The sequence below is a fragment of the Pongo pygmaeus genome, chromosome 8 (genome assembly GCF_028885625.2).
Source record: "Pongo pygmaeus isolate AG05252 chromosome 8, NHGRI_mPonPyg2-v2.0_pri, whole genome shotgun sequence".
NCBI classification, from domain to species: Eukaryota; Metazoa; Chordata; class Mammalia; order Primates; family Hominidae; genus Pongo; species Pongo pygmaeus.
In genome coordinates this window covers 104,414,796-104,428,373 of record NC_072381.2, presented here as the reverse complement: position 1 = coordinate 104,428,373, position 13,578 = coordinate 104,414,796, and the positions used below count along the sequence as shown (strand labels likewise).

Below are 13,578 nucleotides of genomic sequence, written 5' to 3'. Positions count from 1 at the left end.
TGTAGTTACTTTATTTCAAGGTTCTTGTTGGAATGATGTTGAGGATATCAGTTGTAATTGTTGCTTCTGCTGCATTCTGGCAATAGATTTATTAGATAGGAAATAGGGAGTTTAGTTGGTGTTCTACTCTTCAAATTAGACTTATATCAGAAGATATCAGGATAATTGAAACTCTCCTTCACTTTTTATAGTATGTTTTGATACAAGTGTTATAATCTTTTCTGAGAAAGCATCATTCATATTTCTTTTCCACATGAACAGTCTATGGAATACCATTGTAACAGTATAATTCAGTTTTTCTTTTTAGTTCTTCCTTTTATTGTTTAATGTAATTCTACTATTAAGCTCATGAGTTTCATATAGGAGCTCTGGAAAGAGCACTGAAATTGGCTTTGAACATCTCTGGGTTTGAGGACTGACCAGGTTTTGTGAACTTGTGCAAGTCAAGCTTTGTGGACCTCAGTTTCCTCGTATTTAAGATAGAGGTAATAATAGTGTTCTTTATCATTTAGGATTATACAACAGGTTAAAATTTTAGAAACAGGAAACTGACTATTAATGACTTACATAAATAGTATATTTGTCTCATATGACAAGAAATTAAGAGATAGGCAATCTAGCACAGGTATGGTAGGTCAATAAAGACATTAGGGACTTAAGCTCTTTCCATTTCTCTGTTCAGCACTTTTAGTGTGTAATCCTTTACCCTCTTGCTTATTTTTTATTTTTTATTTTTTATTTTTTGATGGTGTCTCACTCTTTCACCCAGACTGGAGTGCAGTGGCGCAATCTTGGCTCACTGCAGCCTCCGCTTCCCGGGTTCAAGTAATTCTCCTGCCTCAGCCTCCTAAGTAGCTGGAACTACAGGCATGTGCCACCACGCCCAGCTAATTTTTGTATTTTTAGTAGAGATGGGGTTTCACCGTGTTGCCAGGCTGGTCTTGAACTCCCGACCTCAAGTAATCCACCTGCCTCGGCCTCCCAAAGTGCTGGGATTACAGGCGTGAGCCACTGTGCCTGACCCTTACTCTTGCTTCTTAACTCAAGGTTACAAAGTGGCTACTAGAACTCTGGGCTTCATGTCTATGTTTTAGACATAGAGAATAGGAGGGACTAAAGGACTAAAGGGAAAAACTGAGTTTCTCTTAGTGAGGCTGTCTCTTTTAATCTGGTAAGGGAAGTCCCCCTTTAAGATGTCTGCCTGCAGCTCATTTTCCAGAACCATGTTACATAACTACCCTTTTCTGCAAGGAAAGCTGGAAAATTGTGTAGTGTAGCTTTTCAGTCTCTATAATAGATGAAGGCAAGGGAGAAGGGATTGTGTTTAGGGTTTGGGTCAGCCAGTCAACAATGTCTGCCATTTACTTTGATAGTATTTTTGGAAGGATCCAATGAGATGATGTAATCCAAAAAGTTTTATAGAACGTAATTTATATAAATGTAAAATGCATTATTCCTCTTTGACTTCTATTGGATTGTCTTAAAAGCTAGTATGTTCTTGAACTTATTTATCCAATTTTTGTATTTAAGTCTCAGAAAATCTGTGAGACTAGTTATTTATTAAATGAGTTCAATTTATTACCCATATTCAAGAAATTGGTATATACATGTTTAGGCATAAATACTGCATTATTTCTACTCAGCTCCCCTGTTTTAATCTAAGAATTAGTGAGGACCATTTTCACATCTGGCTTATCTTTGTGTGCCACACATCCTAACCCTCATAGTCATGGGTTTGTATTTATACCTGGGCTTTTCTTTTAGAAATCTGAAAGAAAAGACTGCTTCTCCAGAACAGTGTTTCACCCTTTTCACCATATGCCCTATTTTCTCTTTAAGTGTCACTCAATATAGCTTTTCTTTTAGTACCATTAACATGGGCATTAGTTTTATTCTTTCCAAAATCATTGGTGTCAAAAGTGGCAAAGCAGTTATTTTTTAGTGCCTTCTATTAAAATTCTTCAGTTTTGTTATGCAAAACTTGAAAGTTTTTAGAGTTGCCACCTAGATTACTGCTGATGGTATCATTTGTACCTATGAGAATCAGTTGAATTATATTTTAATTTGTAAAAAATTAATAAATAACTTTAGGGCCTGAGAGCTTCCTGCTAATTGGGAAGCATTCTTTTTTTTTTTTTTTTTTTTTTTTTTTTTTAAAGACAGAGTCTCCCTCTGTTGCCCAGGCTGGAGTGCAGTGGTGCAATCTCGGCTCACTGCAACCTCCGCCTCCTAGGTTCAAGCGATTCTCCTGCCTCAGCCTCCCAAATAGCTGGGACTACAGGTGTGTGCCACCACGCCTGACTAGTTTTTTTGTATTTTTAGTAGATACAGGGTTTCACCATATTGGTCAGGCTGGTCTTGAACTCCTGACATCGTGATCTGCCCGCCTTGGCCTCCCAAAGTGCTGGGATTACAGGCGTGAGCCACCACACCCGGCTGAAGCATTCTGTATGAATTTTTCTTTTTGAGGAAGCTGTTTTCTGGAGACTATATCTGCTTTGAATGAAAATCATACCGAAGTATAAAAAGCAGTATGGGAAAATAGTTGGGGAAAAGGCAGATCTGCCATGACTCTAGACCTCCTGTGCTCTCTTCAGTGACTCAAAAAATATTTTTGGATTGAAAGAATGATTATTGAGTCAGAATTTAACTATTTTACTTGAGTTACATGAAAAATAGCAGAAAAAACCCTGACCAGGTAAGCCATAGATCGGCAGCTCTAACTTGAGCTGAGTAGGCTGGCTGGCAGGTGAATTAAAAAATAGACCAAGTATCCTAAATACACATGCTGGAGCTATCACCTGGTCCTGTAGAACGAGGTAGAGAGAATAACCTTGATAATTACTAGTATTCAAAATTGTATTATAATACTTTTTCCCATGGAAAACGGTAAGATATGTTAAGGAAAGGCCCTAGGAGGTAAATAAGTTCTGAAGGGCTGGGAAGGAGAATTGAGGAGTGAGAATCTTAAATGATGTCAGAGAGAGCTAAGAAACAGATAGATCTCCCAAGAATTTGGAAATGACCAGAGGAACTTTCAGGATGTGTCATGGAGTTGGAGAGCCTTCTGATTGATTACTTCTGCATCCTTTAGGCTGATGAAAATTCTGGTAGCTTATTAATTCTGTCATTTTGGATGAAACAAGACTTTGATGATGTATTATTTTTTGTTTTGTTTTAGTTTTTGCTGCCTGCTTTCTTTCTTTCTTTTTGTAGACATTGTTCGAAGTGATGTTGCCTTAGATAAACAGAAAGGCTGCAAGATTGCCCAGCACCCTGATGTTATGCTGGAGCTCCAAAGGGAGAAGGCAGCTCAGATGCATCTGGTTCTTCTAAAGGAGCAATTCTCCAATACTTACAGTAATCTCATACTAACAGGTAAGGCTATTGGAGTTGGTTGAAATCTTAGAGCATTCAGTTAGTAGTAACTTGTTTTTTGGGTTACACATCTGTCTGTCTACACCCACTGTATCACTTTTTAAATTGTGATGACTTGTCTTTCTATTACAAATATTTCTTGTAGTTTACAGATATATTTTGGTTTGAAGTTATGGGTGCTTCAGCATGTGTTTTCTTCTCAAAACTGATGAAAACCTATTGAAGCCTTTAAAAATATGACTTTCTAAATGTGTGCCAGTAGATTTGAGAGAATTACTAAATTTGGTGTCTTTTAAGAAGCAGCTATTTTCCTCTTTCCGTGTATGCCCTTTCTATGAACCCAGTGAATATAAAGATGAAATGTAAAAGAGATAATGGTCTTCAGGCAGAGCAGAGAATGTTCTGTTCTTGGTGGAGTTTGGAAATATCTGGGGAATTTGATTTTCTTCTTAAGAGCAAAGAGGCTATGAGACTAAGCCATGCTCCCTTACATCCTTGGTTCTAGGAGGAAAGTGAATATGTGTCAGAGCTACAAGGAGAATCAACTTTTTTCAAGGCTGCTTGCAGACTTGCTGGTAATGAGCAAACGAGCTGCATGCTTTTGTCAGGCTTTGGAAAAGATTATAATAGCAGAATCTTATGTGAGAATCATTAAGGATTTGAGATGAACTCAGAAGAGTAGTCCAAATTACCTCCATTTTCTTGAGACCACATAAGGCAGACCTACGTTATAGTGATCCAAATAAACTTTGACAAATCAAAAGTATGTGTTTTCCCTTGTTTATGAATATTAAAAAAATAAAAAGATGGATTGTCTGACAGGCTATGAACATCTCACACTTATTTTTGTAAGCTCTAAGTTAGGAAAACTTTAACTTTTTTTTTTTATAGACTTCTTGGCATGTCACCAGGAATTGCTGAGTGGCAACCAAATTGTTTTGCTTTTAGAAAAGCACAAGACTCTTCCAGCTTTTCATCTTGTACCTGGTGAAAAACCCAACAGCATGAGATGAAAGCCAGACTTAAATGTGGCTTTGGGGAGCAGAAAAGGGGATTATGGATTTCATAAGTATAGGCCCTGTTTTTTGCTCTTTGATAGGTCATTAAGAAGGGAAAACTTAAAAGTGATTTATGGCCAATGCATGTATTTCCCTAAATTGGTTAGTGAAATTGGATTTAAGTTTAGATGTTTGGGAAGAGCATAGATGTTTCTTCAGGGTTTTTCAGTCAACCTCATATGTATGTGTGCATGTGTGTGTGTATAAATACGTGTGTGTGTGTGTGTGTGTGTAATATTTTCCAATTCAATGAGTGGAAATGAAATATTTGTATTCCATCTTTATTCTAATATTTTTAGGCACTTATTAGAGGGGTCAGACCTTCTGTTCTTTAATGTGGTATAGAAAGGGCTTAGGGTAATTCTAACCCTAAACCGAGGCTCCAGAGTATGGCTTGAAGGCATATTATCTTTGAAAACACAAGTGTTCTATTGAGTTTAGTGGAATCTTTTCTAATTCTCAGTAACATAATCCCTTTGGATGTTTATTCGCAGTTCAAACTGTTGGGATCAACATTGTCAACTTTTACCCTGACAACTTGCTTACTTTCTACTAAACAAACTTACCCTAGAGAAGAGCCTCTTTCCTGCTCTTACTTCTCCTAAGCTGCTTCAAAGAGTCCTCAGGCATTTTCCACATTTTTCACCCAAATGCCTGTGCAGAGGTGGTACCTTGGTGCAGACAGAGGATTTTGCATGTCCTCATTTATTTACATGAAAGTTCAAAAGGTTTTGATTCCAGGTGTTGGGAAGAGATGGAGCCATTTCAGTTTAGCACCAATGGTAAAACTATTTTAATTTCCTTTAACTAAGTCTTTGATTTTACACAGTGTGGTTTTCTAATTGTTACGAAGTTTAATCCTTGATTTCTTGTATAAATCTTGAGAACATGGTCTCCAGACAGCTAAACATAATATTTAAACATAACTAAACTAACTTTTGTAAATATTTCCCTTTTCAGTGATGAATGTATATTGGTAAGGAGGGTGAGGTTGAAGGGGCAGGGACCTCTCAAATGAAGTGACTTTCTTTACCAACACATTCAGAACACATACTCCAGGATTTCTTTCTGTATAAGTCTGGCATAACAGTTGAAATATCTGCAGTGAAAGTATTTATGTGGGAACACAATGAGGAAACTGGGCCTCTGCAATCTCAGAAAGAGATCACTTTTTACATCCTTCTCCTCTACCCACCAGTTATTTATAGAATTTCATGTGTGTGGGTGTATAGTAATTGTTTTCTGGTCAGTTACTGGTATATTCTTTATTTTAAAAATGGGACAACTAAGATATCAGTATAGTAACAAAAATTAAGTGATTCAAGTGTCAGATGGTTAAAAGCATGTTAAAAATGATAGTTGTTGAGTTCCACCTCACAAGCAACTCCTCATTCTTTGATGTTCCACCTTTACCTAATGTGACTGTCAGCTGTTGATGGGAGAGGCATGCCTTCATATTCTGCATTACAGCTAATGATCCCTGTTAAACAGCCACTCATTTATTCCAGATAAGGGAAAATTGTATTCTAGCTTTGAAGGTCTTTCAACCATTTAATAAAAGAAAACAACTCTACAATTGTTAGTGATAGCCCAGTTAATGGAAATAATAAAAACTAATACAATTTAATGTATATACTTTGTTGAAGTATTCCTTATTACATTGTATTTGTAGAAAAGTAGATTCTTTTAATATATTTTTGCATAGTTTTAAACTTGTCTTAATGTTTTCATGTCAATGGTTTATATATACTGGAAATAATGTTAGCCTCACCTAGCCTAGAGAGTTTTTAAAGTAAACTCTAAGGTTACAGGGAGATGATGGAGTAATTCCAGTAGAGCATCAGTGATGGAACTGTTTTAAATGGTGATGAGTCATGTACTGCACTTTTCCCACTGACTCACCTATGGGGGCGTATATGTTTGTCCTGCAGTTTTTTGAGCTGGAGAGTGTTGTTATTGTGCATGTCACTCAAGGAGTGGCTAATGAGAGGGAGAATTGGGTAGGAGACTTTAGAAAAAGAACAGGAATCAGATGTGTTCTTTGTGCTCTCATGATTCCTAATATAACAATGCTCTATAAATTTGTTGAAAATGTTCTGCTGTGTACATAAAGAATGAATTCATTAGAAGACTACTTTTTTTTTTTTTGAGACAGAGTCTCGCTCTGTCACCGAGGCTGGAGTGCAGTGGCACAATCTCGGCTCACTGCAAGCTCCGCCTCCTGGGTTCAAGCGATTCTTCTGCCTCAGCCTCTGGAGTAGCTGGGACCACAGGCAAATGCCACCACACCCGGCTAATTTTTGTATTTTTAGTAGAGATGGGGTTTCACCATATTGGCCAGGCTGGTCTCAAACTCCTGACCTTGTGATCCGCCCACCTCGGCCTCCCAAAGTGCTGGGATTACAGGCGTGAGCCACCGCACCCAGCCAGAAGACTACTTTTTAGGTATAATGTTGACATGTATTAAATAACTTTTATGGGTTCGAATTCAGTTGTCTCCCTTAACCTTGCTCCTTCCCCTTTAGGTATAAATTGAACTTTTGAGGTAGATCCTTGTGCTGTAATCAAATGAAAAACATAAAAGTTAAGTCAACCTTATGGGGTAATAACATTTCTAGGATTTTGTTTAGAACATAAACTCCTAGAAGGCAAGGAATATTATATGTGTGCAGCATTCTGGATTGCATGTAAAGCATAGTGAATGATCCTGAAATGAGGTCAAATTTCTAAAAATTTATTTGTGTTGTGAAAGTCATCTAGTCAACCATCTGTATCCAGACAGCTTGAAACTGTAGCCAATAATTATAGATGGATGGCATTACACAAGACACTTTCTAATATTCCTTTAGGAGGATTCTTGTCATGTGTTGGCTGCCATTTTTGGTCTTCTAACTCTTCATTCAGTCATTAGACTCCAAACTGAACTGAGATTCCAATGGTTGGCCTTATAGTGTTACTGTGGCAAGTAAATTAAGCAAAAGAGACTTCCACTTCCAGTTGTGGCCCATTCTGTTAACTTCAATTGAGCAAAAGTGTGCAAATCAGTGAAACAAGGACTATTTCAGTTAGCACAAACCATAATTATCTGGGGACTATTGCTACTTTATCAAAGTAAAATAATATTTAAAAAAATCACCTTGAAAAGTGATTATGTAGCATTGTGTGCTATTTATTTGCATGTTTATTAAAATACTATAGAGTGATGTGGATTATATCACCATTATTTTACTTTGTCTGATAAAGTTGGAAGCAAATGCCAGGGGGATGAAACCTGGTATTAAATAGTCTGCGATCCAGGAGTTTGGGTTGTGCTGTACATCCAATCACACCTACCTGGGTTCATATTAATACACAAATGTATTTTCCTACAAAGCAGAAAGCAAATGAAGTAGATGGTTCCTTGTCTCCTGACGCTAATGTAAAAGGTGACTCTTCTAGAAGGCTAGATTGTGTTACATGTATGTATATATATATCCTAAACTTTCTAGGGAAATTTTTCCATATAAAAATTTATAGACTAGCCCCTGCAATGGGAAGACATGTTTTACAACAAAGCTGATAAATGAAATCCTTGTATTCATGCTTTATAAGTAATAATTATAGTAAACATCATAACTATTCAAGCACACTTGATGGGATTTTTAGTGTAATTTTGAAGTAACACATACATATATTTAACCTCTCTTTTCAGTTTTAGTTTTATTTGTTTATTCATTAATTTTTATTATTTATTTATTTAAAATGTCAACAGCTTTAGGGGTACAAGTGGTTTTTGGTTTTATGGATGAATTGTATAGTGATGAGGTCTGAGATTTTAGTGCACCCATCACTTGAGTAGTGTACATTCTACCCAATATCTAGTTTTTTGTCCTTCTCCTTTCTCCCTGCTTCTGCTTCTGAGTCTCCAGTGTCCATTATACCACTCTGTATGCCTTTACAAACCCATAGCTTAGCTCTCTTATAAGTGAGAATATACATTATTTGGTTTTCCATTCCTGAGTTACTGCACTTAGAGTAACGGACTCCAGCTCCGTGGAAGTTGCTGAAAAAGACATCATTTTATTCTTTGTTATGGCTGAGTAGTATTTCATGGTATATATGTCCCATTTTCTTTACCCACTCATTGATTCATGGGCCCTTAGGGTGGTTCCAAATCTTTACAATTGTAAATTGTGCTGCAATAAACATATATGTGAAGGTGTCTTTTTGATATAGTGACTTCTTTTCCTTTAGGTAGATACCCAGTAGTGGGATTGTTGGATTGCATACATTCAGCCTCTTTTTAAAAAATGATTATACTTTAAGTTCTGGGGTACATGTGCAGAACATGCAGTTTTGTTACATAGGTATACACGTGCCATGGTGGCTTGCTGCACCCATCAACCTGTCACCTACATTAGGTATTTCTCCTAATGTTATCCCTCCCCTAGCTCCCCATCCCCCAAAAGGCCCTGGTGTGTGATGTTCCCATCCCTATGTCCATGTGTTGTCATTGTTCAACTCCCACTTATGAGTGAGAACATGCGGTGTTTGGTTTTCTGTTCTTGTGATAGTTTTCTGAGAATGATGGTTTCCAGCTTCATCAATGTCCCTGCAAAGGACATGAACTCATCCTTGTTATGGCTGCATAGTATTCCATGGTGTATATGTGCCACATTTTCTTTATCCAGTCTATTATTGATGGATAATTGGGTGGGTTCCAAGTCTTTCCTATTGTAAATAGTGCCACAATAAACATATGTGTGCATGTGTCTTTATAGTAGAATGATTTATAATCCTTTGGGTATATACCCAGTAATGGGATTGCTGGGTCAAATGGTATTTCTGGTTCTAGATCCTTGAGGAATTGCCACACTGTATTCCACAATGGTTGAACTAATTTACACTCCCACCAACAGTATAAAAGCATTCCTACTTCTCCACATTCTCTCCAGCATTTCTTGTTTCCTGACTTTTCAATGATCACCATTCTAACTGGCATGAGATGGTATCTCATTGTGGTTTTGATTTGCATTTCTCTAATGACCAGTGATGATGAGCATTTTTTTGTATGTCTGTTAGCTGCATAAATGTCTTCTTTTGAGACACGTCTGTTCGTATTCTTTGCCTACTTTTTGATGGGATTGTTTGTTTTTTTCTTGTAAATTTGTTTAAGTTCTTTGTAGATTCTGGATATTAGCCCTTTGTCAGATGGATAGATTGTAAAAATTTTCTCCCACTCTGTAGGTTGCCTGTTCACTTTGATAATAGTTTCTTTTGCTGTGCAGAAGCTCTTTAGTTTAATTGGATCCTATTTGTCAATTTTGGCTTTTGTTGCCATTGCTTTTGGTGTTTTAGACATGAAGTCTTTGCCCATGCCTACATCCTGAATGGTATTGCCCAGGTTTTCTTCTAGGATTTTTAAGGTCCGAGGTCTTACATTTAAGTATTTGATCCATCTTGAGCTGGTTTTTGTATAAGGTGTGAGTAAGGGGTCCAGTTTCAGTTTTATGCATATGGCTAGCCAGTTTTCCCAACAACATTTATTAAATAGGGAATCTTTTCCCCATTGCTTGTTTTTGTCAGGTTTGTTAAAGATCAGATGATTGTAGATGTGTGGTGTTATTTCTGAGGCCTCTGTTCTGTTCCATTGGTCTATATATCTGTTTTGGTACCAGCACCATGCTGTTTTGGTTACTGTAGCCTTGTAGTATAATTTGAAGTCAGGTAGCATGATGCCTCCAGCTTTGTTCTTCTTCCCCAGGATTGTCTTAGCCCTGTGGGCTCTTTTTTGGTTTCATATGAAGTTTAGTAGTTTTTTCCAATTCTGTGAAGAAAGTCAATGGTAGCTTGATGGGGATATAGCATTGAATCTATAAATTACTTTGGGCAGTATGGCCATTTTCACGATATTGATTCTTCCTATCCATAAGCATGGAATGTTTTTCCATTTATTTGTGTCCTCTTTTATTTTATTGAGCAGTGGTTTGTCGTTCTCCTTGAAGAGGTCCTTTACATCCCTTGTAAGTTGGATTCCTAGGTATTTTATTCTCTTAGTAGCAATTGTGAATGGGAGTTCACTCATGATTTGTTGGCTCTCTGTTTGTCTATTATTGGTGTATAGGAATGCTTGTGATTTTTGCACATTGATTTTGTATCCTGAGACCTTGCTGAAGTTGCTTATCAGCTTAAGGAGATTTTGGGTTGAGACAATGGGGTTTTCTAAATATACAATCATGTCATCTGCAAACAAAGACAATTTGACTTCCTCTCTTCCTATTTGAATACCCTTTCTTTCTTTCTTTTGCCTGATTGCCCTAGCCAGAACTTCCAATGGTATGTTGAGTAAGAGTGGTTAGAGAGGGCATCCTTGTCTTTTGCTGGTTTTCAAAGGGAGTGCTTCTAGTTTTTGCCCATTCAGTATGATATTGGTTGTGAATTTGTCATAAGTAGCTCTTATTATTTTGAGATATGTTCCATCAATACCCAGTTTATTGAGAGATTTTTAGCATGAAGGGGTGTTGAATTTTGTCAAAGGCCTTTTCTGCATCTACTGAGATAATCATGTGGTTTTTGTCTTTGATTCTGTTCATGTGGTGGATTACATTTATTGATTTGCGTATGTTGAATCAGCCTTGCATCTCAGGGATGAAGCCGACTTGATCGCGGTGGATAAGCCTTTGGATGTGCTGCTGGATTCAGTTTGCCAGTATTTTATTGAGGATTTTCGCATCGATGTTCATCAGGGATATTGGCCTGAAATTTTCTTTTTATGTTGTGTCTCTGCCAGGTTTTGGTATCAGAATGATACTGGGCTCATAAAATGAGTTAGGGAGGATTCCCTCTTTTTCTGTTTGGAATAGTTTCAGAAGGAATGGTACCTGTTCCTCTTTGTACCTCTGGTAGAATTTGGCTGTGAATCTGTCTGGTCCTCGACTTTTATTTTTGGTTGGTAGGCTATTAATTACTGCTTCAATTTCCAAACTTGTTGTTGGTTTTTTCAGAGATGTGACTTCTTCCTGGTTTAGACTTGGGAGGGTGTATGTGTCTAGGAATTTATCCATTTCTTCTAGATTTTCTAGTTTATTTGCGTAGAGGTGTTTATAATATTCTCTGATGGTAGTTCGTATTTCTGTGGGATCAGTGGTGATATCCCCTATATCACTTTTTATTGTGCCTATTTGATTCTTCTCTCTTTTCTTCTTTATTAGTCTGGCTAGTGGTCTATCTATTTTGTTGATCTTTTCAAAAAACCAGTTCCTGGATTCATTGATTTTTTGAAGGGTTTTTCATGTCTCTATTTCCCTCAGTTCTGCTCTGATCCTAGTTATTACTTGTCTTCTGCTAGATTTTGAATTTGTTTGGTGTTGCTTCTCTAATTCTTTTAATTTTGATGTTAAAATTCAAAGATTGAATGTTAAAAGAATTAAAATTCTTTTAATTTTTTATCTTTCCTGCTTTCTCTTGTTGGCATTTAGTGCTGTAAATTTCTCTGTACACACTGCTTTAAATGTGTCCCAGAGATTCTGGTATGTTGTGTCTTCGTTCTCATTGGTTTCATAAAACATCTTTACTTCTGCCTTCATTTAGTTATTTACCCAGTAGTCATTTAGGAGCAGGTTGTTTAGTTTCCACGTAGTTGTGCGATTTTGAGTGAGTTTCTTAATCCTGAGTTCTAGTTTGATTGCACTGTGTTCTGAGAGACTGTTTGTTATGATTTCCGTTCTTTTGCATCTGCTGAGGTGTGTTTTACTTCCAATTATGTGGTCAGTTTTAGAATAAGTGCGATGTGGTGCTGAGAAGGATGTATGTTCTGTTGATTTGGGGTGGAGAGTTCTGGAGATGTCTATTAGGTCTTCTTGGCCCAGAGGTGAATTCAAGTCCTGAATATCTTTGTTAATTTTCTGTCTCATTGATCTGTCTAATATTGACAGTGGGATGTTAAAGTCTCCCACTATTATTGTGTGGGAGTCTACATCTCTTTGTAGGTCTCTAAGAACTTGCTTTATAAATCTGAGTGCTCCTGTATTGGGTGCATATATATTTAGGATAGTTAGCCCTTCTTGCTGCACTGATCCCTTTACCATTATGTAATGCTCTTCTTTGTCTCTTTTGATCTTTGTTGGTTTAAAGTCTGTTTTATCAGAGATGAAGATCACAACTCCTGTTTTTTTTTGGTTTCCATTTGCTCCATAAATATTCCTCCATCCATGTATTTTGAGCCTATGTGTGTCTTTGCATGTGAGCTGGGTCTCCTGAATACAGCACACTGATGGATCTTGCCTCTTTATCCAATTTGCCAGTCTGTGTCTTTTAATTGGGGCATTTAGTCTGTTTACATTTAAGATTAATATTGTTATGTGTGAATTTGATCCTGTCATTATGATGCTAGCTGGTTGTTTTGCCCATTAGTTGATGCAGTTTCTTCATGGTATCGATGCTCTTACAATCTGGTATGTTTTTGTGGTGGCTGGTACCAGTTGTTCCTTTCCATGTTTAATGTTTCCTTCAGGAGCTCTTGTAAGGCAAGCCTGGTGGTGACAAAATCTCTCATCATTTACTTGTCTGTAAAGGATATTATTTCTCCTTCACTTATGAAACTTAGTTTGGCTGGATATGAAATTCTGGTTTGAAAATTCTTTTCTTTAAGAATGTTGAATATTGGCCCCCACTCTCTTCTGGCTTGTGGGGTTTCTGCAGAGAGATCTGCTGTTAGTCTGATGGGCTTCCCTTTGTGGGTAACCCGACCTTTCTCTCTGGCGGTGCTTAACATTTTTTCCTGCATTTCAACCTTGGTGAATCTGACGATTATGTGTCTTGGGGTTGCTCTTCTCAAGGAGTATCTTTGTGGTGTTCTCTGCATTTCCTGATTTTGAATGTTGTCCTGTCTTGCTAGGTTGGGGAAGTTCTCCTGGATAATATCCTGCAGAGTGTTTTCCAACTTGGCTCCATTCTCCCTGTCACTTTCAGGTACACCAATCAGACGTAGATTTGGTCTTTTCACATACTCCCATATTTCTTGGAGGCTTTTTCTGTTCCTTTTTATTCTTTTTTCTCTAATCTTGTCTTCTCTCTTTCATTAAGTTGATCTTCAATTACTGATATCCTTTGTTTCGCTTGATTGATTTGGCTATTGAAACTTGTGTATGCTTCACGAAGTTTT

General features: G+C 37.2%; 1 protein-coding gene across 2 annotated transcripts in view; it reads left to right on the top strand.

Moving 5' to 3' along the window:
- Positions 1 to 13,578, top strand: part of HPSE2 (heparanase 2 (inactive)) — a 741,938-nt gene that overhangs the window by 76,872 nt on the left and 651,488 nt on the right. For both annotated transcript variants that reach the window (XM_054503558.1, XM_054503559.1), the window contains exon 3: positions 3,217 to 3,378. In XM_054503558.1, coding sequence (XP_054359533.1) covers positions 3,217 to 3,378 — 162 coding nt within the window. The remainder of the gene's footprint in view (positions 1 to 3,216; positions 3,379 to 13,578) is intronic.